This window comes from Boleophthalmus pectinirostris, unplaced genomic scaffold (assembly GCF_026225935.1).
Source record: "Boleophthalmus pectinirostris isolate CB_2022bp ecotype Guang Dong unplaced genomic scaffold, ASM2622593v1 HiC_scaffold_12, whole genome shotgun sequence".
Classification (NCBI taxonomy): domain Eukaryota; kingdom Metazoa; phylum Chordata; class Actinopteri; order Gobiiformes; family Gobiidae; genus Boleophthalmus; species Boleophthalmus pectinirostris.
In genome coordinates, this window is record NW_026571018.1 from 31,740,592 (window position 1) to 31,766,692 (window position 26,101).

Below are 26,101 nucleotides of genomic sequence, written 5' to 3' on the forward strand. Positions count from 1 at the left end.
TGAAGCTTGCAGATGCCGGCAGTTATGAGAGGAATTTGGAGCCAAGTTTCACAGAATCGGAATTGATTTATGGACATGATGTTTTTTTCAATACAAAGTGAATTGGAGCCAGAGTCGATGGAGCCGGAAGTACGTCCATGCTCACTTCCTATTTGGAATGCGGTGGCAAGCAGGTTAGCTATGTCCATTTATAGTCTATGGTCACCTCATTGCTGACATTTAAATTCTTCTTTTTTTTAAATTAAGCAACAATTTGACTATTATTCAAACTTTATTTTTTTATTATTTTTTTTTATGTGACTATAAAGACATGTTAGAGATTAAAATATCATTTGTAATATAGTACCTTGAAACCATGCAATGAGATTCTTTAAACACACCATTGCAGACACAGCAGGCATCAGTTCCATGTTTAAGTTTTTTTGTGTTTTTGCCGATACCAGACAGTTTACCGTGGAAGGTCTTAAGCTCTTAGACACTTCCAGCTTTTCATACTCACTTCCTCCCTGTTGCGTCTCACTGGGCGGACAATAAAAGTGATGCTTTACTTGTATCCGGAGGAGGCGTGAGTCCAAGTCGAGCCTCAGTCAAGTGTTTGTCCCATTAAAGCCTTCTGCGCCAGTGCTATGCTACATATTTTAAGTGGTTTAGCCCTGTGAACGAAATGTATGAATGATCTCTAACAAAAGAAAAAATGTGGTTATGCAGGATTTGTTGAGTGACTTTCTCTGCAAAAGGGACTAAAATTCTTGTCTGAATGTCTGTCTGTATGACTGCTAAGAAAGAATATGCCAGGTTAAATAGTTTTAGTTCCCAGGGACTCCAACTCTAAGTTACTTTTTAAGCCATTTTTTAAAATGTTTCTTTTATTATTTTTTAAGTGCCCATAGTATACTATTTTCTGATCTGATGGTGATCTTCCTCATCAAAACATGCTTGGAGTTGTATTTTGTTTCATTCATTCATCTTAAACACACAAACCCTGCATATTTTGGCTGAGTTCTCTTCTTAAACTGAATACACTCCACCTTGTGATGTCACTTGGTAATACAGGAAGTGCTCCAATGTGTTTTTAAACTCCATACACCTTCACTAGAGTCATCGAGATAATTTGAGCCATGGAATATCTTATCTCTACAGAATTAAAGGTAGAAGAGTCAATTTTGTGTCATACAGGATGTTTAATTGAACCAGAAAGTGAACCATTGCAATCTGATTTAAAAAATCCAAATTGAAATTAATATGAGAGAATGCAATATTTTATGTAACATTTGAAATATTATCGTAACTTTGCCCACTGAAAAAGCATGTTCAAAATTCTTATTGTTGTATTACTCTTACAAACCTAAGAAAGTTCAAGAAGAGCAAATACCTGCTATGGAAAAACTACTGTGTGACTATAAGAACGAGGCTGTTTATCTAGGGTCCATATGTCACCTGCTGTTTGTGTTTCCGTTGGCTCCAGTTCGCTATTGTGATTGAGAAACAACAGGATTAAAACCACTACAGCAATCCATTTAGTGTCCCGGTCAGAGGTCAATCTTTCACCCACTTAAACATGCCAGAATACTCTCAGCTGGTCCACTGCCACAATATTTTAAAGAATTTTTTAATCTTGTTCCTTATCCTGCTGTTAAAGATCCTATATGAGACTTTAAGTCATGTTGTCATGCTGTTACCTCTGGAAACATACCTGGAGTTGCATTTTGTTTCATTCATACATTTGATTAATACTTCATTTTTAATCTGTCCACATCTCCAAAGCTCAAAATGCTCTGTTCCACCTTGTGACGTCACGAAGCAGTAGTTTTCAAGTTAACAGCTGCCTTTTACCTTTAGTTCAGTAGAGATTGGCAATTCTGTCGCTGAAATTATCCAAATAATTCTACAGCATTTTCTATTTGAGAGAACAACTCAGCGTAGATATAAAGAGTCTGTGTGTTAAACATGTGTAAATGATACAAAAACAACATTAAAACATAGAACAGAAAATCATGTGTAATATGGGACTCTTTAAGGTGGTCCAGTCTCTCTCATTAAGATAATATAACTCGTATAACACAATCCTCAGATTCTAAAGGAATTCCCAGCATGTAATCTCCTAAAAATGTGTCCTTGCTTGACATTTTTGATAATATCAGATTTATTTAAGCGTATGATTGTTGCATTCTTGGGCCGCTTAAGGCTAAACCGTGAGAGGGTACTTAGCTCGGTTGCCGGGCAGAGTGTTCACGATCTTAGAAAGTAACATTCAGACGTTGATTGCATTTAAACCAATTAAATATAGTGTATGATAAGTGATAAGATTAACAGTTATCAATGCCAGTCTTTACTTTTAAGTCTAAGTCAACCAAAATTTGTAGATTATATGAATTTATATGGGACATCAGCATTGTTTCCTGGTTCTTTTTCTCGCATAAATAGTTGTTTTTAGATAATATGTTATAGTTTTGAGAGCTTTTGCCTCTCCCCTTTTTAGTTAACAGGACATATCTGTATTCGACCAAGGATTTCTTTAGTCGACTTGTTTGAATGTGACGTATGAGTGAGAGAATTTTGCTATTTTGACTTTTTCGTCACTTCCGTCAGTTCGGAAGCTGTAGCTACAGAAACTGCATTCTTCCATTTGTGTGGGGAGTGAATGACTAATGACATGACATATAATTAGGAAAAAGGAAAGATAAGAGATAAGATGACCTTCATTTGTTTGTCAATGGTAAAATTCCACCCCAAGTTCAAGAAAGCAATAGAACAGCATATATAATAAATTATCAAGTTAAATGAGATAAATAAGTGTCTCAGTTGCCCAGGTAGTTTCCACAGCAAAAGAAAGTTCAATTCTGTCAACTGAACTAAAGGTTTTAGAGTGAAGACATTACACTGCTGATCCAAATGGCTTCTTCAGTTCTGTTCAGGTTTCTGGTGGCACACAGCCTTAAAAAGTGGACTGTAGTCTATAGGACTGTGCAAAAATATTGAAATATCGATATATATCATATTGTTTAATTTAATGATACAGTATTGATATTGTGGGCTGCTGTATTGATATATATCACCAAGAGTAATTTTTAGGTATATTTTTAGTAAATTATTTTGTGTAAGAGCTGCAGTTGTGTTGACATTTTCACAGTTTTGAGTAAAATGGGTGTTTTTCATTATTCACTTTGCACAAACTTAGTGGACTTTTAGTATCACAGCCACGATTTGGCCTTTTTTCACTGAGCTATATTGAATTGATTTGAAATATATCGTATCGAATTGAAAGCTCAGTGTATCAAAAAACATATCGTATCGTGGCCTATGTATCGAGGTATGTATAGTATCAGCAACTTCATAATGATACCCAGCCCGAGTAGTTTAACTAGGATATTAGAAAACAAATTCTATATTGAATTTCTAATATCCTAGTTAGATTAAGTGGATATAAAAAAACATAAAGTAAATTGTATTCCATTTATTATGGCAGGAGGACAGCACAAATGCAAGCTAGTTTTTACAGATTAAAGTGATTGTTGGAACTCCTAGTGATGATTCAGCTGGAGACTTGTGAGTGAAGGATTGTGCCATTGATAGTAAACTACTTTCTCCTACTATAAATCACTTTCATGTTAGTAACAGTTTCTTCTGCGGCACCAATTAGCTGGACTCCGTGTGACGCCCTTGTAAGTGTCCATCACAAAGTGGACGTTAGGCTTTGCTTCGAGAAAGTTAGAATGCATCCGGATGGTGGCTCTTTGTAAGTGTTTCGGGTCGGACTCTGGGAGGTCACATGGTTCGCTCCTGTGGCTTTACCCCTCCCTCTCTCTATCCCTTCTCCTCTCTCTGCTTCTCTCTTTTTGTCTCTCTCTTTTCCTCCCTCTCGCGTTTTCTTTGTCTGTCTTTCTCCCTGCCTCTCTCTTTTTGTTTGTCTGTCTTTCTCTCTGTCTCTCTCTTTTTGTTTGTCTGTCTTTCTCTCTGTCTCTCTCTTTGCCTCTCTTTCTGTCCCTCTTTTGCTGTCTTTCTCTCTGTGTCTCTCACTCTCTGTCTCTCTCTTTATCTCTATCTTTTTCTTTGTTTGTCTTTCTCTCTGTGTCTCTCTTTTTCTTTGTCTGTCTTTCTCTCTGTCTCTCTTTGCCTCTCTTTCTGTCTTTCTCTCTGTCCGTTTCTCTCTCTCTCTGTCTCTCATTCTCTCTCTGCCTTTCTCTCTTTCTCTCTCTCTCTCTGTCTCTTCCCCCCGTCTCCATATCTCTCTTTCCTTCCTCTTATTCATACACCAGCTCTTCTCTATCTTTAGTTCTCACTTTCTCTCTCTCATAGACTTTCTCTTTTTCCTCACTCTCTGTCTCCATCTTCTCTCTCTTTCTTTGCATCCATCTGTCCCTCTCCCCCCTCTCCAGCTCTCCTATCTCCTCTCTCTCTCTCTGCCTCTCTCTCTCAGACCAGTCTCCATGCGCCGGTCTCAGGGCCTCGGGAATGAATGGCCCTTGCTCCGTCTTTGAAGCCAGCCAGGAATGCGAGGCCTCTTTTCTCTCTCTCTCTTTCTCTCTCTCCCTTCCTTTCTATCTCTCTCTCTCGCTCTCTCTCCCCCTCCGCCGCTCTCATTGTGCACAGATCCTGGACGTCATCGGCTGGCCAATCAGGGGGGGCCCGGCCAGCAGCGGTAGCGGCAACAGCGGTAGACTTTGCTCTCGCTCGGTGCGGGGGGTGAGGAGAGAGAGAGTGAGAGGAAGAGAAGAAACTTGCTCACACAAAGTCTTCTATACCCACCGCTCCTTGGATATCCCGAAAGATGATCCGATTGCGAACTCAGCGCTGCACTTGCTGTTTATGTTAGAGAGCCTTATCTTTTAAATGGAAGCCGGGAACGCCAAGGTAAGTTTCTCTTCTTTAAAAACTTTCCGAAACTTTGGAAACACACTCTTGTACGCTGACCTGGCTCGTTTAAAGCATCGCCGACCGCTAAGACATCCTTCAACCTTTAGCTTTTGTTTGGGTTCCCCTTTGGCTCTCGTTCTTGTGGCTTGCGTGTTAGGGTATTTGTTTCGGCCGGTTGCCCCCTAGCCAAAGCAGCTCCCCTCCCCGCTCCGCTCTCCGTACATTTTGTCACCGCCTGTCCCCTACATCACTTCCACTTGATCGCACCCCTGTTTGGGAGCCTCTTTCTCTTTTTCGGAGAGGGAAGAGAGGAGAGAGAGAGAGAGGGAGGAAGCTAACCCATCTCACACACACACACACACACACACACACATACACACTCACTGGGCATTTCGGTAGATCAGACGGCTCAATATAAACACATGGAAACCCCCTCTATACTGTAGCCTCAATGGATGTAGGCAAGTGCGTTTGTGAATATGCAAAACGACCACCAAGGGATATCTTTGCAATGGAATTTTGAGCTTGTACAGTGAATTTACTACAGGCTACAAACTCAACACTCCCAGCTTTCTTGCATACGCTCATATTTAAATACAGACTATACAATGGCCTGTCCTTGTTTTGTTCTTATTATTGTTTTCTCTTCTCTGGAATTTGAATTGGAGTCTATCCTGTATTACTTGTAGTACTTGAATATTGTCAACAAAATGGACTCTTGTAAGCTTTGAGACACAATTTATTGTTGTTATCTCATCAAAAACACCCAGAGTTGTGTTTTGTTTCATTCACACATGTTGGAGTAATCGTTTATTGTATCGTTTATCTGTCTACACCTCTAAAGCTCAAAATGCTCTGTTCCACCTAGTGATGTCATGTAGTGGTAGTTTTCAGTTCAGATTCAGTAGAGATTGGCAACTCCAGTTCAGAAATTATCCAGATGATTCTTGTGAAGGTGTATGGAGTTTAAAAACACAGTGGAGCACTTCCTGTATTACTATCCATGTAGGGTTTGTGCGTTAAACATGTGTGAATGAAACAAAACAAAACACACTCCAGGTCTGTATATCTTTAAGAAATAGCAGTGAGTTTGTTAATAATACTTATGAGAAGTTTGTGAATTCACTTTTGGTAGTCCTCATCAATTAACCTAACAAGTCTACTAGGGACTGCAGATGGAAACTTGCTATTTAGCTATAATCTGGTGCATAACATCTCTGTTTTTTAAGAGCTTAATGACTCAGTACATTGTCTCTCCAAATAAAGACTAAACTAAACTACTTCTGACTGTCTTTTAACTGTGCAATGTCCACAATGTCTACCAGATTTTAGTTGGATTGGGTTTGTTTTCATTTATTAACCATTTTACAGTTGGGATGATACTTTTACTTTTTGTCACATACAGTGTAGTGTAGTATTTTAATGTAGCTTTGTCCACTGCGGAAGTTGTATCATAAATGAAACGAGCCTTAGTTTAAACATGTGCGTTAGTGACGTTTCCTGGACAAAAAAGTCATTAAGAGTCTGACTTCCTTGAGCCTTGTTATCTCTGAAATTCGAAGCACATGTGCACAGTTACAGCATGCGTGGTTAAAAGTGATATTGCAATGTATGGTCAGAGATACGCCAAACAGATTTTTTGTATTCAGAAGAGCAAAAACAACTTGTTCTAATTCTAAATGGCTTCAAAATGCTTGAAAACTATCTCGAGTTCTCACAGTCACCATCACTGCCAGATAACTATTTAGCGACCTATTTATACATTTCATTACGAGCCTGTTTGCCTGGGTGTGGTGTTTGTTTTGCTAACAGCGCAGAGCATGACAGGTATGTGACTGCAACCTCTCAAAGTCACAGACACCGGTCCACAGGGAGACAACCGCTCATTAGAAGTCATTATAAAACTCAACCCACTATTATGTCCCAATTCGCAGCCTCTGCCCTCTGGTCTTCAATAATGGATGCGGTGAAGAGATTAGAGAAAGGCCTGGCTTCATATTGACAGCAATTAAAATGATTAAAAACTAGGTTAGATCAAGGATGCACCTGTGCACATATTTACTTTGATTAGATCGGGTTATACAAGGACCTGCAATGGATATCAGATTATTATTTTTTCAAGCGTTTTTAACAGATTTAGTTCTATATAAAAGGTGAAATGACACACTCTGGTACTGTATGGGTTATTTTTGATACCTAAAATTGCGGTTTATAGGAAGATTGTTCTAAAAAAGTATTTCCATGTAGACCTGTAACGATATTCAATAAATCAATTAATCATACGATAACTTTGAACAAGCTCAATAACTTTTTTGGCTGCGTTAAATTCTATTTCAATGCGTGTTGGTTCAGCAATGGTTTATTCAAGTGCATTTTTGTTAACAAGTCCTTGCTGTATCCAGGTAGTATCCACAGCAAAAGAAAATTAAACTGGTCAACTGTCAACTGGATAAAAGTTTTTAGAGTGAAGACTTTACACTGCTGATCCAAATGGCTTCTTCAGTTCTGTTCAGGTTTCTGGTGGCACACAGCCTTAAAATGTGGACTGTAGTCTATAGGACTGTGCGAAAATATTGAAATATCGATATATTGTATTGTTTAATTTGATGATACAGTATTGATATCGTGGGCTGCTGTATCGATATATCATCAAGAGTCATTTTTAGGTATATTTTAGTCAATTATTTTGTGTAAGAGCTACAATTGTGTTGACATTTTCACAGTTTTGAGTAAAATGGGTGTTTTTTCTGTATTTACTTTGCACAAACTTGATTAGTATCAGTTGATTTGAAATATATCATATTGAATCCAAAGCTTACTGTATCGAAAAACATATTGTATCGTGGCCTACTTATCGAGGTATGTATCGTATCGGCAACTTCATGATGATACCCCGCCCTAGTAGTCTAACTAGGATATTAGAAAACAAATTCTGTATTAAACCAGACTTCATGAGGCTGTTCTTATGTGAACAAGTCTATTGTAATTAAGCCTATTGTTTTTGGTTGTCTTGCAGTTCCTTCTTTGCATTTTTATTCCATGGTTATTGTATTAGTTGAAAATTGTCAAAATGTCAATATTATCATTTATTGCAGTAAATTATTGGTAAATTAATCGTCCAGCAAAATCTGTTATCATTACAGGCTTATTTCCATGTTGATCATTTGTGTTATTTGCGACATAGATAAACAACAATTTGTAATTTTTATGTCAAATTCCAGAACTACTGGGTTACTTTAACTTACTAAATTTAAACTTTACAGAAATTTCAAAAAGGCTAATTTAATCTTGATGTTATATAAATACGTCAACAATCTCATGTTTTAAGATATATCCTGAAAACACTATTTTTATCTTGTTTTTATTTGTTTGTTGTTTTATTTTATATATTTTTTTTACTTTCTTGCAAGATCGTAAAGACATATCCACTTATGCAAATTGCATGAATAAAGTTAAGAATAATTAGACCAAAAACGCTTAATTAAACCCAGTTGCCATAGTAACTCCCTCGTCCATTAGCCCAAACATGCCCAGACAAGTCATTCTATTCACTTGGTCAAGCCTTCAGTGGCCACAATACTGTACAGTCCAATGTATTATACCATACATCTATCACATGCCTAATCCTCCCTTTTTCTCTACGTCTGTGCAGGATTCTTTGCATTTTTCTGCTGTATGCTGCAACGTGTATGGCTAACCTCAATGCCCTTTGTTAAACCCCATAATGCATCAGTATTAGGGAGCCTTACTTCAGCATGCGGTCTGTTCTTTGGCCTACTAAACCAGGATAGTGCAAGTGTGAGAAAAAAGCATGATTTGTTGAATAGATAGGACTTGGGATAAGATTATAGTAGTTAATTTATCAAAACATAGATAGACAGTGTATTTCATGGCTTATCTTAATGCTATAAACCAGAAATGTAGATTTCAGGTCATTTATCCTATTCAATTTATTATAATGCTACATTTGACCTAGAAACGCCAAGCAAAGTTGTTCTTGTGCGTGAGTCAGGAAGATTGTTGCAGTAGAATAGGTATGTGAGTAAGTAGGTTGAGTCTTTGAAGCTGTGGTAATAACAATAGTTGAGAGCTTTAGCTAACATACAAGTTAACAATTCAACACAAACAGCTGTGCAAAGATGTTTTTACTCATCGTAGTTTTGTTTTTGCGATACAGCTTCTCGTGACAGGTTTGGTTTCGGCGATTCTCGGTACTATTTAGGTTTTGGTACCACATGAGCACCCATATTTTGAGTTTTTCAGTCGAGTGGAAGAAGTTGCATGAGACAAGCTCTACAACTGACAGATTTTGAGTCCAGATTAACCCGTTTTTTGTTTTGTTTTGTCCTGGCAGGAGCTGCTGCTGCTGCTAACCTGACCATGCCAAGGGGATTTTGACTGAAGGAAAAGCGTGGAAGATGACCTAAAGTGCCCCCTAGAGCGGCAGATATTTGAACTGTAAATGTCATGGTTGTGAATCGGCCAGTTTCGCCCACAACAAAACCACATGCCTGCTTACTGCCTGCATCCAACCGCCCCTTTCCTCCATGGATTCCTACAACTTCCACTTTGAGAGAATGAGTAACATAGACTTGCATCCTCTCAGCTTGCCAATGAGCCGGCTCTCTCCTGCCAAATCCAACAGCAGCATCGTTGAACAGTTTGCCCACCACCACCAGCACGGCAAAGGCGACTCAGCGTACAGTTCTTTCTCGGGAGGGTCCACTGCTCCCGACTACCCCTCTCCGTTTCTACCGGACGATCTTCAGCCTAGCTCTTTTAGCCAGTACGCTGACTTGAAGTATGTGAAATCATTGTACAACCCTTCTCAAGTTTTACAGTCTGATCCGAAAACAATGGACCAGCTATATAGGTCCGTGGAGGCAATTTCGCAACAGTACAGACATAGTAACAACAATCTGAACCACTACAATGGCGAAAGTGGGTTCAACAATAACAAACCAATGACGAAGCAGGAGTTGGCATCACAAGGAGGCTTCATTACACACAACCCGCCTCCAATTCCAACCCGAATGGATAGCTTTATCGCGACGAAAAATTTGGAGAATAGCTGGACGCATCAGGAAATTCAGCAGGCACAATCCCAATCGCCACGACAACAGGCGGAGAAATCAAGCGTCAAAAAGGATGCGTACCGAAGAGCCTCCCAACCACCAAGCTACCATCCTCACCACCTGCCCAACAGCCAGACTTTAACACAAACAAATCCCGAGTACTTCGCCGTGAACAGTAATCGGAAAATTGAGGAGCCGAAAATGGGGAAAAACCTGAGTCAATCTCCTCCAAAATCGGCAAATCAAGCTGAACATAATCGCCGGCGAGCTTATTCAACAAACGACTTTACAGGCCCAGATTCCCATCGAGAATACAGGTCTTGGAGCATCGGACAAAACGTTATCAACAGCAGCATCCAACATAAAGGACAGTTTTACTTCGTGACCGGGGTCTGCAAAACAACTCCAGATTCAGAAATGAGACCTTACGCGTCCTCTGTTTGCGGCTCGGAGAGTGGGAGCGAACTAGAAACGTACAAGTTGAGAAAGATGCCACAGCACAATGGAGAATCTTTTCCGGCCTTTACAACCGAGCCCGTGCGCTTTAACATCAGATGATAGAGGATTTGTGAACATTTCAAAATCTAATAACGTAATCAATATGTGCGGAGAGGAGAACCTGCGTCAAAGTTTGAGCAAGTCTTCTCGAAGCTTGGAGGCCTTAGAGGAGATTGATGTATCGAGAGACATAGGCAGGCATACCCCAAGCAACCCTATTTTTTATTGCGGGCCTGAAAGAACTAGCCCATTACAACAGACAAAAGAGGTGGTTAACTTAAGCAATGAGCAACTCAAACCTGTCAGAGAGGAGCAGGGGAAAAGGGTCAACAGACAGTCACTGGGGGATGTAGCTAGCGAGAGGATAAACAAAGAAACAACTCCGCTTTTGTATCAACTCACTGGAGCAAGCAGGGCAGGGTTCAGGACAGAGGCGAAGAGCAACGCTTTGGATGTAATCAATGAGCCACAAGTCGAAGCTACCAATAACCAGGCTATGGATGCGGCTTGTAACACGCTGGACCACTCATATAAGAAGTTTTACAGGGAGCAACTCAAAGACGTTCAGTCAAGGGTGCTAAGGGAGACGTCGTTCAAAAGGAGGGATCTGCAACTGTCAAGGCCCCACCGCGTTAGGGAAAAACCAGAGATGAAACAAAATGTGCAAGATATAAGACCAATAGTGCATCAGTTCACCTCATCGCAAGATTCTGAGGCTTCCACAGAAACGCTTACGCCATCAGTAACCTCGGAGGACACTGAGAAAGGAAGTGTCAAGGACGAAGTGGAAATCAAAAAGCAAAACCAAGCAGAGAAGGAGAGCGAAAAAGAAAACGGCCGACCCGCTAACGTGGCTCAACCGCAAGTAGCTCGGATCGGAGGCAGGAAAAGACTGACTCAGGAGCAAAAGAAGATGTGCTTTTCGGAACCAGAGAAACTCCATCAAATCGGAGGAGGAGGTCCGAGTCATTCCTCGTGTCGCTCTTTTGGGAATGAAAGTGAAGATGTCTTTACTTTGGAGCGGGAATTAGATGAGCAACTCCAACAAGCTGAGCCAGGACTGGTGGCAGCTCGAAGGAAAATTTTTGAAACAAGAGGTCGTGCGTTGTCGGCGTCCAGTGCGTCCAAGAGCAGTCTGAAGCACCTCCAGCACAAAGCCCTGGTGGAGTACATGGAGAGGAAAACGGGACAGAAAGTGGCAGAACCGCAGCAGCCATCCCCTCAAGCACCGGCCCCCACCCGACAGAGGCACTCGCTCGGGGAGAAGCCGTTCGACTGGGGACCCAGGCCTCAGTCCGGTCCTATGGAGAGCAAGAAGAAGAGGATGAACAGACCACATTCTGCAGGGCGCATACTGGACTCTTCTACCAGCTCTATTAGGTATGATGACTTCATATTATTATTTTACGTGAGTTCAAAAGTGTGATGACTAGGCTTGTCACAATACCATGTTTTGAAGCACAGTATATTGCTCCAGACAGATAAACAATAATATTGAGACTACTTTATCCAGCTGACTCAATAACAATAATGCATTATAATATCAGTAAACCCTTTTTTAAATAGACAGCATCATAAAATGCCATGAGCTGTAACAAGCAAATAATAGATTGAACCTATAATTAGCTATAGACATTCCTCATTCAACCTCCTACAGCTCAAATATTTTTGTATTGCAACAAAATACCCACAATCTCCCTATTTTTGAGAAGAAATTGTATACACGATAAATATTGAGCCTCCAAAATATATTCATATATTTCATATATTGAACGATATAATTGATAAAGTAATTATCGTGACATGCATAATCATGACTGTAATGATGTCACATTTATTATTACAGTATAAATATTTTATAATTTTATTTTGAATACATAAATTATTAAAATAAGGTGACTCAGGCCAAGTTACCAATCGGATCTGTGGAGAGATGAGCACACTCAGAATAAAAATGCAATCCATAATGAAATAAATGCAAGATGGATTAGTTTAATGCCATACTATGGGGTTTTCCAGGGATAGCAGTATCCATGGGGACAAGTATAGTGACATAGTTCACCTTATATACATTTTTTTCTACACTCTAAGCTATTATCTATGTTTATAGTTTGATTACAATCTTGCTTGTATGCTTACAGGTATGCTCAGTTCTTCACTTCTTCGGGTCAGTCCAGTAGTCAGCCGTACCAGCCCAAATGGAGGGACAGCCGGGGTCCATCCCAGGGCAAGTCGGCCTCAGTGGAGAATCTTTTGGACCAACCGGAAAATCGCAGCTTTTACCGCAACCGATCCACTTCTTCACCCCACCCTTTCCAGGTACCACAATCCTAACTCTAATTTAGCTATCCCTAATGGTTTAGAAGAATGTACTACCGCAAATGTACAATGAAACTGGGTTATGTTCGAAAACTGTGCCAGAAGTATGGCAAAGATATAACTTCACAGTAAAGCTGTAATTTGAGTATTTAGACAAAGTAATATTTCACCTTTTGTTTTCCCCCAGGCATTCAGCTCTGCGCAGGATCCATTACTGGTTAATGATACTAAGGAAACCAGCAGGTATGCACTAACACTGCAAACAAATTGGGACATTTTATTGGTTTTTGGGTCAGAGGAGTATTAGGTCAGGGATGTGAGAGCTGTGGCACCAACTATATAAATCTCAACTTGATTCATTGTGCAAAGTCAACACCCATGGACCTCAGCCAAAACAGCATTCCTCCAACACATATTTATGCACAGTGACTGTGGGAATTATCTTCATTTGACTTTGCAAAGAAATGGAGTCTATTCTATCTTAAAGGTGCACTATGTAACTTTTTGTTTGAGGGTCCATCCCCTGCTTTTTTCTGTGGATATGTCATTGCTCTGCCTAGAATGTTCCATTACATTACAGGTGATTTTATAACACAAAATACCTTGAAAAACTGACATTCTGGCTGTAAGAGGTTTTGCCTCTCCACAGATCTGGCCTGTAACTTGATCTGGTTTCTGGTCTTCATGATGAGACGATGAAAGGTTTAATACCATTGCTTTGCCTGTTCCATTGTAAGGCCATTCACAATAAGAATGCATGTATTTTTAGCAATAACAACACCTGTAGTCGAATAAATGTACATGGAGACTGTGTAACGTTCCAGCCAAAGTAAGGAATACAAAAAAATTTAACAACTCCATGGAGACAAACAAGTGGGGAACCCTCTACCAGTTTCAAAGAGGACTTTTAATGATTTCATAAACATTGCCATCTCTGTCCTCATATAGCAATAAATAAAGTATGGATTTTACTAAAAGCAATTGTACTGTTGATATATTCACATTTACAAAGCCGTATTAGATGTCATAAAGTTTGTTTCCATTTTGTGGTCTGATTCCTAAAAGTAAAAAAGTAAAATGAGCTCCTGGGGGGTTGACTATGACAAAACATACTTGTAATAAGCCCAAAGACTCTATGATGTGACATGAAAGATAATGGCATCCCATTGGCTTTAAACCAGTAAAAGCAACTATTACCTTTTAAAAAAGTGAGTGTCAGCACACATAAGCTCTATATAGACCTTTTGTATAAAAGAGTTCACATGTTTACAATAGACCAGAAATGCCCTACAAAGTTCTAAATGGCTTGAATTTTTACTGTCTCTCCTCTAACCTGTGTGTAAATAGGACAGGCCAGGTTGAAAGGGGATATTGGTGGGACACATTTGTGAAAACATTTCAGGAGTTTACAAGACTTCAGTTTCTCAGTGTAAATGCATGAGAAGGAATTTATTGTTAACGTTATAGTGTGCATTATGTTACTGGCCGGAAAGATGGCACAGAAAGGGTCATACTTTATATTTTCCTCACTTACTTTGTGTGTTTTTTGAGGACAGGTGAGCGATGCTTAGCCTTTTTCCAATTTGAAATGTACTAAATGTATGCAGCAGAACCATATTTTTAAAGATTCACCTGAAACAATATGGGTCCAGTGTTTGCTTTGACCTGGAATGTTCCAAAGTATTGAATTAAACTCATCTATGTCTATGTCCTTGAGATTAAGTTAAAGATCTGTGGAGAAACAACCCCACTCTTAATGATTTGTTTTTAGCAATAAAAATAGCTGTAATTTGATAAATACAAGCCAGATTTAGATTTCTGTTGTCAAAATTTACATCCATATATTTTACTTCACTTCTTAACATGCATAGCTTAATGGCAATAACATTTTGTGTAATGTACACAATGTGACTCAAGCCTATGAACCTTTTTAACCTATTATACTTGAATTCTTGTCTTTTGCAGTCCCCATAAGGACTTAACAGCGGACAGTCCAGTGAAGGCGCAGGGGCAGCAGCCGGTCCGTGTGGTCGCTCAGAGGGGCAAGTCTATGGAGGAGCTGGGAACTGCAAAATTTACAAGGCCAAAAGCTTTGAGCAAGAGCACCGAGCAACTGGACACACTGTGCAGGCATTCAATACGACATGAACCAGACAGGAACAGGAAGATGGTTTCAAATAATGTACAAGACTTTAAAGAGCAAAATAAAATCTCAAAATCACAAGAAATCATAAGAAATCCAGACTTACAAAAGCAAAGCACTCAGGGACAACCAAAACAGAAAAAGTCCCCCGTTAAGCAAAACTCTGAACCAATTTTGGGCGGTAATGATGACATTTTAGAGAGCCAGGATTCCAGCTCTTCACCAGGATCCAGCTTCTCCATGCGGACCAGGATTCACTCTCACGGGGCCATCCCCACTGAGCCCTGGACTAACCCTCCGGAGTGCCCCTCAGGTCAGGACCCCGGTGAGAGGGAGAGGAAATCCGCCTCCTCCAGCCCTACATGGACAAAGGCCGGCTATGAGAACAGGCTAAGCCCCAGGTAAGGTTACAGCCAGCATCAATGCCAGGGTTGTTCCAGGGTGGGATAGGACCAACTACACAACAACCTGGTGGTTAGTGGAGTTTTTGTAATGCTATGGAGAGCTTTCATCAGTGTTATATATGTAATAATTATATGTATTGTCTAGCTGTATTAGCGATAGGACGTGAGCATGGGCACGTTCCTGGTTCCATCAGCTTTGACTCCAATTCACTTGAAGAAACGTCGCCCCTGCTCTACATGATCTTGGTGTTTTTCTTCCTCACTATTTTGTCAGTAAATCAAGATATAAACATTAATAACAGACCAAAGATCTGCCATGTTTCCCCAAGGTCGCTCCCGCAACAGCAACAGGTTTGATTGACAGTAGGGGTGTAATGATATCCAAGTCTCATAATACGATATCATCACGGTATGAACCTCACGGTACAATAATTATTGCGATATCATGGAAAAGCTCACGATATGGTGGGGAGGCTCATGATTAATGATATAACAATATCCAAATCTCTCGGTACGATATTTTCACAATATACATCTCACGGTACGAGGCTAAAAAAAATGGTAATATGCTACTTTTTCCTCTTAAAATGCCTTGACAAGACTTAATCCAAAGAACTAAGACTTAAAAGTGCTTAGAACTGTTATTTCTTTTTGTTGTCTGCACTGAAATGGAGCAAAGGAACATGGTCTATGTAGTTCCCTCTGTCTTTTTTTTTAGCTATTACTGCACCATAACTCTTAATTTAAGCAAAGAAACTTGTAATTCGATATATTGTGATGGTCCACGATATTATTGTAAGAACTTTGACGATACGATATCACGTAATTTCGGTTATTGTTACATCCCTAATTGACAGTGTTGTAAGAGACAACTTCCTAAACCAGCGGTGTAGGTGGGAAGGGGCTTTACCTTCAACATTCTCGCTCTGGATTGGCTCTTTGGTTGCTATGATACTTGTGGTCAGCTCAAAATCCACCTCTATAATAATATACTGTGTATTGGGGCGACAGTAGCTCAGTTAGTAGAGCGTTTGTCCACTGATCCAAAGGTTGGCCGTTCAAATCTCTCTCGACATAAACATCATTGGTTGGCTGGTGGGTTTCCAGTTCCCACAGATGAATGCTGTCATTGTGTCCTTGGGCAAGACACCTAACCTACCTCGCCCCCAGTGTCTGCGTACTCTGGTGCATGAATTTGTGTGTGAATGGGTGAGTGGTTCCTTGTTGTAAAGTGCTTTGAGTGCCTTAAAGGTCGAAAAGCGCTATATAAAAGTGTGACCATTTACCATAACTGCAAGCCTCAATTAGCTTCATTTGGCTGAAGCGGAATGCTATGGCGATGTCACGCTCCCATAGTCCACTTCTTTATACAGTCTATGTGTACAATAAATAGTGTGCTGTTTTGCCATTAGTTTTGTTTTATTAGCAAAATAAACTTCATTGTCAATATTTTGTTTTACTTCATAGAACCAGATCTTCCGCATCTGTGTCAGAGGTCGAAGAATCCGTGGACGAACCCTTCATCCCAGACCTGCCTCCCCCGCCTCCCCCACCTCCTCTCGACCCAAACCAGGAAGTGTCCCTAAGCTGCGGCGTTACCACGGACCCCTCCCTCTGGCTCCTCCCCCCGCCGCCCCCCGAAGACCAACTCAGACAGGATGCCCCAAATCCACAGCTGACAGAAGCGTTCACCGCCGAATCCTCGAGCGCCGCCCCTCCCGCCGAAACGAGTCCAGCCCCCGAGTCCCCCAGCAACTCCGTCTCTGATCAGGACGTCACTCAACAAGCGAATGAGGAGAACGCACCCAAAAATGAGGTCGAAAACTCGGGACAAAACGCGGAACTGGAGGAGAGGGGTACACCTGAGGGCGAGACCGAGGTTCAGCAGACCCCCGCCGAGAAACCGCAGTGGGAGGAGCTCGTGGTGTGCATGGTTAAAGCCGACCAATCGCTGGCCAGAGTGCTGTACCCGCTCGCCAACAGGAAGACGGCGCTAATGCTGATGGAGCAGCTGCTGTCGGAGGACACGCTGCTGATGGAGGAGCACTACAAGAAGAAACAGGAGCAGAAAGGAGAGAGGTGAGTGCAATGTTAAACCAAGCAATCTATTATATATTAATTATATGGGTTTAAAATTACCAGGTACACCGGGTTCATAAAATTTGTTCAAGAGAGTGTAGAGAATTTGACAATAACCTAAACTAAACATTGTCACGTTACATATACCATTATTATTTTTCGATTTTATCTAGTTATTTAGTTACTCTCAAGAAAGCAAAGTTCATCAACACAATGTATGGAAGTGTCTTGCTCAGGAGCAGAAGGCCAGCATAAAAACGTAGGTCATTAGCATTTGAACTTTCACTCTGCTGATTTTAATAGACCAACTCTGCTTTCCAAGTCATTTTTTCATTTTATTTCTTTCTTTTTTTCTTTCTTTTTTTTGTTTTTTTTGGGGGTGGGGACATAGGAACATAATATACTGCATGTTGAAACTGCAATACCACCTGCAACACTTCTTTTTCTAAAATTAAACCACTGTTTACATGTACGGCAAGTTTCAACAAAAAAATAAAACAAATAAATCAGGAAATAAAATAAATAAATCAAAATACAATGGTTAACTCATATTGCAATAAATTAAAATCTGATTTAAACAGGGCAACAAACATTAATACTTTAAACCTTTTAGTAATTCCAGACTTAATTATAAAATGCCGTAACATTAAGTACACTAATTGTTCTAGCAGTGACTCATTACTCAGCATGAGACTGTAATAACTGAACATTTAACGGAATATAATAACTCAAAATTAATTGGGTTTTATGTAAGAAAATGGGGATTAGTGACCTATTCAAGCCATTTTGAAACCTATATTAGCGGTTTAACATTTCTCAGTGATACTGGTTTCTGGTGGCTCGTGTGGTTCTTATTGAGTTTCCTTTTGTTGCATCATCTGGCACCTGCTCCGGCCTGCGCTCATATTTCTGCCAGTGTAAGCACCACGTCACGATACTCTCACATGCGGGAACTATAACGCTTTATTATGTTGACTGACAGATGGACATTGCACCGATGTTGTGCTGGAACAAGGGCTGTTTGGTTAATCAAACGGGAATCATTAAGTTTATTGCTCTGACCAGTTACAAAACAAGTGTCATCGGAAGGCTATTTATATTTTTTTGCGTGTGAATCAAGGGGCGTTTCTTTTTTCTGCTTCGTAAAATCTTGAGGAAAGCCGTTTTAAGTGCTGAAACTTTTTGACTCATGTGTCCTTTTCAAATACAGTATCTTTGTTTTACTGAGGTCATAACGGTATGAAAAACAGAATTAAAAAAAACAAAACACTTTCAAATACTCAAGATGTTAATTCGTATGACCATGAATTCCATAACTGAGCAGGCCTAGTTGGTCCTGCTTTAATAGGATATTTGTGTAATCTCTTTATTTGTCCACGTAGGTTCCATCACACAAGAAGAGTGAATTCAAAAACAGAATTTAAAGGTTTAAAGAAAATGTGAGCTTTAATTTACGCTGTGTTTTGTTTCACACATGTTTGAGTAATCCTGCATGATTAGTCTGTCTACATCTCCAAAGCTCAAAATACTCTGTTCCGCCTTGTGATACTTTGTCATGTGCTGGTATTTTTCAAGTTAACAGCTACTTTTTAGTTCAGCAGAGAAGGGCAATTCCAGGGTTGAAATCATCCAAATGAAGGTATATGGAGGAAAACACAGGGGGGCACCGCTTGTGTTTTCTGTTCTCACCCTAAATATGCAGAGTTTCTGTCTTAGGCTACGTTTATATGATGACGGTGTGAACAGAAGACGCAAAAGTGGTGTCGTGTCTTCACTTTTTATTCCGCGTTTAGACGATTGTTTTCGGGAGGAAATCTGCGTGCATATGGTGACGCAAAAGTGTCGGGAACTCGACTGGGTATGCATGCCAGGTTTCTGTGTACTGTATGTATGTGATGTAAACGCGTACATGACGTGAGCAAATCGGACCAAAGTTTTGCGTCTTGGGCAGTGTAGACAGATACGCTACAGTGAAGCGTATTGAACTTTTCCACACTGGACGGTGATTTCAGATTTTTGCGTTTTTAAGCCCCAAAACGCTGTCACCGTCTAAACGAAAGGCACTTCCGATAAAATATTTTGTCGTGTAAACAGGCCCTTAAACTTGTGTGATTGAAATAAAACAAAACTCCAGGTATGTTTCTGATGAGGAAGCGTAAACTTGACTAGAAAATAATGTAATATAGGCCCTTTAATAACAGAATTTAATATGTTTTGTTTTTGTTCTTGTTTTGCAGTGTTGAAGTGGCAGAAATCACAGAGGCCTTTTCCTGTCCATCCTCCCAAAACTTGGATGCACAGAGCAAAGCGGACATCAAAGAGAAAAAGGTGACTAAAGTAACTTCTCAAAATAACATTATGAAATCTCTTACCACAAAATGTATCTCTATAAAAATGTGTGTTTTGAAAAATTTACAATGCAACTTATTTTGTTCAAATTTTTACAAATAATCACAACTTAGTTACAATGTAGATGCCTCTAGGAAGCCTGAAAAAGGGGACAATAACACAAATTGTTGGGCTTGGCCAAAAATAAAACACATTTTCATTCACAATTTGGATTTTATCACTATTGTTTCATATTTGATAAGAGAAAAAAGGAGTGAGTGAGGAAAAGAGTAGCAAACGTGTTTGAGCAAAACGGCATCATACAGAAAAGCACCGAATCAATACGAGAAGCAAACAGTTACAAGGACAGAGCCAAAATAAATTTCCATCATCGACCTCCTATATGACATTAAACATGGTTGTTATACTTTTAAGTTGTTACGTAAACACTCATAAAAGCAAATCTCAGTAACTCTAAATGCCATATAACTTACAAAAACAAAACATTTTACACTTTCTTTTCCAATTTGGCCATTTTTTAGGTTTCAAATTTTACTTCTTGGTTGTAAATCCTGACATTACGCTAGAGTATTTCATAACTGTTACCTAGCAACTATGAAGTACAGTATGCCAAAATTTCTCTAATGTACACAGATTATTATTTGACAAATAAAATGATGAGAAAACACCTTTACTTTGTTGAAATCATGTTTAAATTAACAACATATTTTTCAACTTTTCTTCACAGAAACGGCTTTTTGGTTGGCGTAAAACTATAATTTATGTTTACAGCAAGTATTATAGCACCAAATTAAGTACAAATTAGAGTCATCAAAGCCTGTCATACTCACTTTAAACATACTAGTACAAGCTGTCAGTCACACATGCATTCACTATTAGATATATGAACGTTTTTCTCCATTTGACATTGATCCGTAGAAGCTATTTGGCCTTAAAAGGAGTGGACCCATTCAGTCTGATAAAGTCATTTCTTATCTTCTGATGTACTGTCTGCAGCTTATCTCTCTGTCTCCTGCTTTGATCAGCAAACTTTACTTTTAACTGTTCAACACATGCAACGATTATGCTACACCTATTTAAAAATGTGCAAAAATCCACTAATCCAATTTGGGAATAATGAAAATATGACAGCGCGGTATATTACACTATTTTCTGATTTATGTTTTATTTTTTTATCCTTCTCACAAACATGCCCAGAGTTGTGTTTTGTTCCATACACAAATCATATTTAGTCTGGGTTCTTCTCTCAAACAGAAAACACTCTGTTCCACCTTGTGATGTCATGTGATAATACAGGGAGTGCCCCACTGTGTGTTAAACTCCACACACCTTCACTAGAATCATTTGGATAATTTCAGATCTGGAATTGCCAGTCTCTACTGAACTAAAGGTAAAATGTAGGTGTTAACTTTAAAACTACACAGCTTCATAACATCACAAGGTGGAACAGTGCATTTTGAGCTTTGGGGATGCAGATAGCCTAATAATCCAGGAACGAATGAAACAAAACACAACTCCAGGTATATTTCTGATGAAGTAACAACATTCTAAAAAAAACAAGTAATTTTTTTTGGTTTATACTTCAGTACATCTAATAAACCCTTTGCCTGAACGCTCTCCTCTTTTTCTACTGTAGCACCTGCTGGTTTCGTACATTGAGGACCGTCTCCGCTCTTTGGCTGACTCCCGCACGGCTCTTCAGACTGAGATGGATGAGAACGCTCAGAGGGGTGAGGCGCTGCAGGGCCTTGTGCGTGAACGCTGTCTGCCCGTGGAGCTGGAGCGCTACAACCTGTTCATGGGAGACTTGGAGCGAGTGGTCAGTCTGCTGCTGTGTCTGTCCGCACGGCTGGCAAGAGTCCAGAACGCCCTGAGCACCGTGGACCAGCACACCGATGCAGAGGAGAAGGTACACACTTAAAGAGGAGGGATTAAATATGCAGTTTTTGTTGGAATCATAGGCTGTATATATACAGTGAAAAGACACTGCACCTCTCTCCATAACGGCTGCTGTCAGGCATGTTTGTAGTAACCCAGTCTACATGATCCTGGTGTTTTTATTTCATTATTTTGTCTGCAAATCAGTTCCTATTCCTAATATGGCTCTCGGCTCCAAATTTGCTCCTTTAACTGCTGGCCTTGGCGAGGTTGACATCACACCCACTCCTTTATACAGTCTATGATAATATACAAAAAAAAACCTGGTCATTCGACTGTAGTCTCAATATCCATACTGGTCAAAATCAGACGACAAAACACATTATCCAGAGGGCTTACTCTGATTAGAGATGTTCTGTTTTGTTTTGTTTGAGTGTGTGTATATGGCTAGTTAAAACCATATTTTGGAACATTTTCCATAAAGATGATACACAGGGTTTATGCCATACTGTGGAATATTGGTGAAGGCCCCCTCCAGGTCAGGTTTGTGGAGATGCAAGCCTGCTCACAATAAGTATGTTTTTTAAATTCTTTCGATTCAATGAAATTTAAAAAACATACTTTTATTGTAGTATGATTTTTTTTTCTTTGCTTAAAAAGCTCCATGTATACATTCTAACAATCTACCTTTTCCTATGCTTGAGAGAGAAAAAAACTGTACTTCATCGTTATAATTTAAGCACATTTATGTGGTGGTGCAATAGTAACAACCAAAGCATTTTTTTCCACTTCTGAAAAATACAATACATACAATACAATACATACCCTTTTTTATTTGCAGAAATGTCCCTGAACCTCTTCCTATAGCCCATTTAGTCACGTGAATGCCCCATATCCTCCATGAGTTGTGATCCTGTCCTGTCCCCGGAGGCGTGGCTGTCCCCAGGACACGCTCCTGTCATGTTGACTTAGATCTGCAAACACACAGCCTGGGAAAAGGTGAAGGGCAAAACCAGTGCAGCTAATGTCCGCTCTGGTATTCCAAAAATGTCTATGCGTTTTATCACCTCTATGGTGTTTTAATGCACTTTAAAGCCGTAAAGAACTACGCATTTCAAGATAAGGGTTATATATTGATTCTCAGTTATCCAGCACATTGCATTTTAATACACATTTGTCTTGTAGTATCAGTGGGGAGTGACAGGAAACAAATTTTATCTGCAGCGTGTTCTGTTCACGAGGTTACCACAAAGTAAAGCATTAATAATATTTGCAACACACAACTTAGTTGAATTTTTCCATAGCATTTGATTTGTATAGCATTGCTTTTACTTAAAGGTTAAAACATTGTAATTTGTAGTAATGAGAACAATTTACTAATATACTAACAATTCAAAACCTTGTATATAAAATCATTCACTGGATTGGATTGAATTTCAAACTAAATATACTAAGAGTAGAGGAAGATAGTTTATCAATTTGATGCATCAAACAAAAAAATACAGTAAATGTTATTTCAAAAGGGGCTGTCTTGCCCCAGTAGATATATGTATTTAAGCAGTGCATGACAATCAGGAAGTGCACCATTAGCATTCTAGTTGTTGTTAGCATTACTGTGATGCTAAAACCCACTCTGGCCCCTGAAAGTTGTGAAAAGCCCTTATAAACTCTTCACAGTGAATAACTGGTATAAATATAAAATAATAACTTTGGACCTCCATTTAAAATCAACTATTTTGAACCTGCGATTAGTCTATTATCTATTAGTCTATACTGAGATATGTACATGAAACATTATTTTTTCATTCATCATATTAAACACAGACTTAAATTGCTTTCACAAATAAATCATTAACTAGTTTCTTTCCCCTTATATTAGCCAGCACTGCATGTCTCTGTCACTTTATGTTTGCATGGATGCATTAAATTCCCCTTTAGCTCCTGAATGAGCTCTTTGTTGCTAATGGCCGCATGCGCAGGGCTTGTTAGCAGCTTATGCTTTTTTTCCCCCTGTCGTTATCAGCGCCCGTGGTATTTACACTGACTCACCGAAACTCCAGTTCAGTTTCGATGACATTTGCATCTCCCCTGCCCTCTGTTGACTCAAGGCAACACTGCATCCTCTGCACAGGAGAAGTCTACTCCCAGAGGCTTAAAGGGAAGCCATATGTACACAACGAATGATTCTCTGCAAACAATAACGTACCTTTGTATATTCACTTTAGAGTTTATTCAGTCATGGAAATATAATAATCATGTTTATATGTATCTTCGGAACCTCATTCTCATCTGAAATGGTTTATAATTTTTCTTTTTTTATACTGAATTTTGAATTGATCAGAATTGGTAACTTTTTTCTGCATATTTATTTACTTTTAAAAATGCATTTAGCTCTTTTTGATCTATGTTATATTTTGTACATGTTTAATACACAAATCCTGCAGATTTAGGCTCAGTTCTTCTCTCGAACTGAAAACACTCCACTTCTACCTTGTGATTTCATGTGGTAATACAAGAAGTGCTCCACTGTGTTTTTAAACTCCTTACACCTTCATTAGAATCATTTGGATGATTTCAGCTCTGGAATTGCCAGTCTCTACTGAACTAAAGATAGAAGGTAGCTGTTAACTTGAAAACTACATTTTCATGACCACAAGGTGGAACAGAGCATTGAGCTTTGGAGATGTAGACAGACTAATAAAGGGTCACAAGACTCAATTTTCGGTAATATACGACCTTTAAACCTGGGTGGGTCCTGATTAAACATAAACAAATATAATTATATAAAGCTGCATCCAGCCAAAAGTTGTTTTTACACAGTATCTATTTGGCTTTATTGCTCAAGAGCTTAGATAATAATTAACACTGGATAGGTACAGTAGGTAATATTCAGGTATCAGTATTGTAAGTCAGCAATTGTTTCAGTACTTTTAAGTTCCGAAAGGTTTTGAATGGCACCCAGACATGTTAGGATTCTGAACATGCTATCAAGTGCTATCATACACATTGTAGGAGTGGGAACTTGAGCACCTAAACTTGCTGCAGTCGTGTGTGTTATGCATTAGTGACAGTTTGGACACAGCTCATAATCCTCTGTAAACACATTTATTTTCTGTTATCAAAGCCGTTGCACGTTTTAACACTGGACCATATGGCACAAGGTAATTTGATGATGTTTAGAGCTTTGATATGCTCATTTTCTTAGCAAGTCATTGTAAAAATTAAATACACAATAAAAATTGTTCTTCTTTTTTCCATGATAGATATAGCAAGGGTAACTTTTAATTAAGGGGCTAGAATTAGGGTAGTAATTAAGTAGTTACTGAGCCTGAATCATTCTTAATATACTATTTGTTCACATTGAATCAAGCTTTATTAAGGCAAAATTCAAGTGTAGTTATTATTATAAAGTGTTACCTACTTTATTTAATGGTAATACGAGTTTTATATTGATGACTAGGGATGTAACGATATCCAAATCTCGATACAATATTATCACAATATGCATCTCTTGGTACAATATTTATTGTGATATTTGGAGAGGCTGATATAATAGTAGATAGAATGCTTTTTTGCTTTTAAAATACCTTGACAAGAAATCCCAAGATTTCAAGTAAAAACATATTTCTTCATGTTGTCTGCGCTGAAATGAATCATGGCACATGTAGTTCCCGATGTTTATTAGCTGTTGCTACTAAAAAATTGGCATTTAAGCAAAGGATTTTGTAATTCAATATATTGTGACAGCCCACGATATTATTGTGAGACTTTTGACGATACGATATGACGATATTTCAGTTATTGTTACATCCCTATTGATAACATCATACTAGGGAGAATTATGTCCCAAAGTTCAGCACAATTTGTGCTTACAAAACACATTTTTTCAGATACTTAAACTATTATTTAAACAAGGTGAAGGTGTTTTCTTATATTTTTATTTGTTAAATAAGATGATTTTAAACCAGGAAATAAGATCAATAAACTGGGCTTTTTTTTTTTTTTTTTTTTTTTTTTTTTTTTGTAAAATCCTAAATATAATTGAACTGTGTTTTAGTGAAATGAGTAGTTCAAACTGTCATAGGCTTTATCCTCAACTATATGAACACAAGACAAGATGAAATACGAGATTGGGTCCACGAGAATGAGACAAGATTTGAACATAATACTTGTGCAATTCAGTTTCTATCGTTGGCCCCACAATTTAATATTTATTTTGTTTAATATCTTGTCATTTTAGTACTGCTTTTTGGTACTATAAGAGATGTAACTCAAGGGATATTTTGTATCACAAGATCTTGTGGCATGAGATCTTGTCCCATGCTTAATGCCGTAAATTTCCAGGAAACATGGTATTTTCTTGGTAATTATATGGATGGAAATAGGGATGTAAAATGATTTAATCCTTCATGGTCCCTGTAACTGGTTAAATATTCTGTTGTGTATAAGCAAACATATATTTTCTGTCTGTTGGAAGCCCATAGTACTTCTAATCCTGATTC

General features: G+C 38.9%; 1 protein-coding gene across 1 annotated transcript in view; it reads left to right on the forward strand.

The window, feature by feature from the left end:
- shroom1 (shroom family member 1) overlaps window positions 1-26,101 on the forward strand; it is a 61,016-nt gene that overhangs the window by 31,489 nt on the left and 3,426 nt on the right. The window contains 8 exon segments of the mRNA XM_055148827.1: window positions 9,209-10,396; window positions 10,398-11,807; window positions 12,569-12,746; window positions 12,934-12,989; window positions 14,712-15,290; window positions 16,761-17,372; window positions 19,610-19,700; window positions 21,358-21,630. Of these exon segments, the coding sequence (XP_055004802.1) occupies window positions 9,402-10,396; window positions 10,398-11,807; window positions 12,569-12,746; window positions 12,934-12,989; window positions 14,712-15,290; window positions 16,761-17,372; window positions 19,610-19,700; window positions 21,358-21,630 (4,194 nt within the window). The 5' untranslated portion in view covers window positions 9,209-9,401.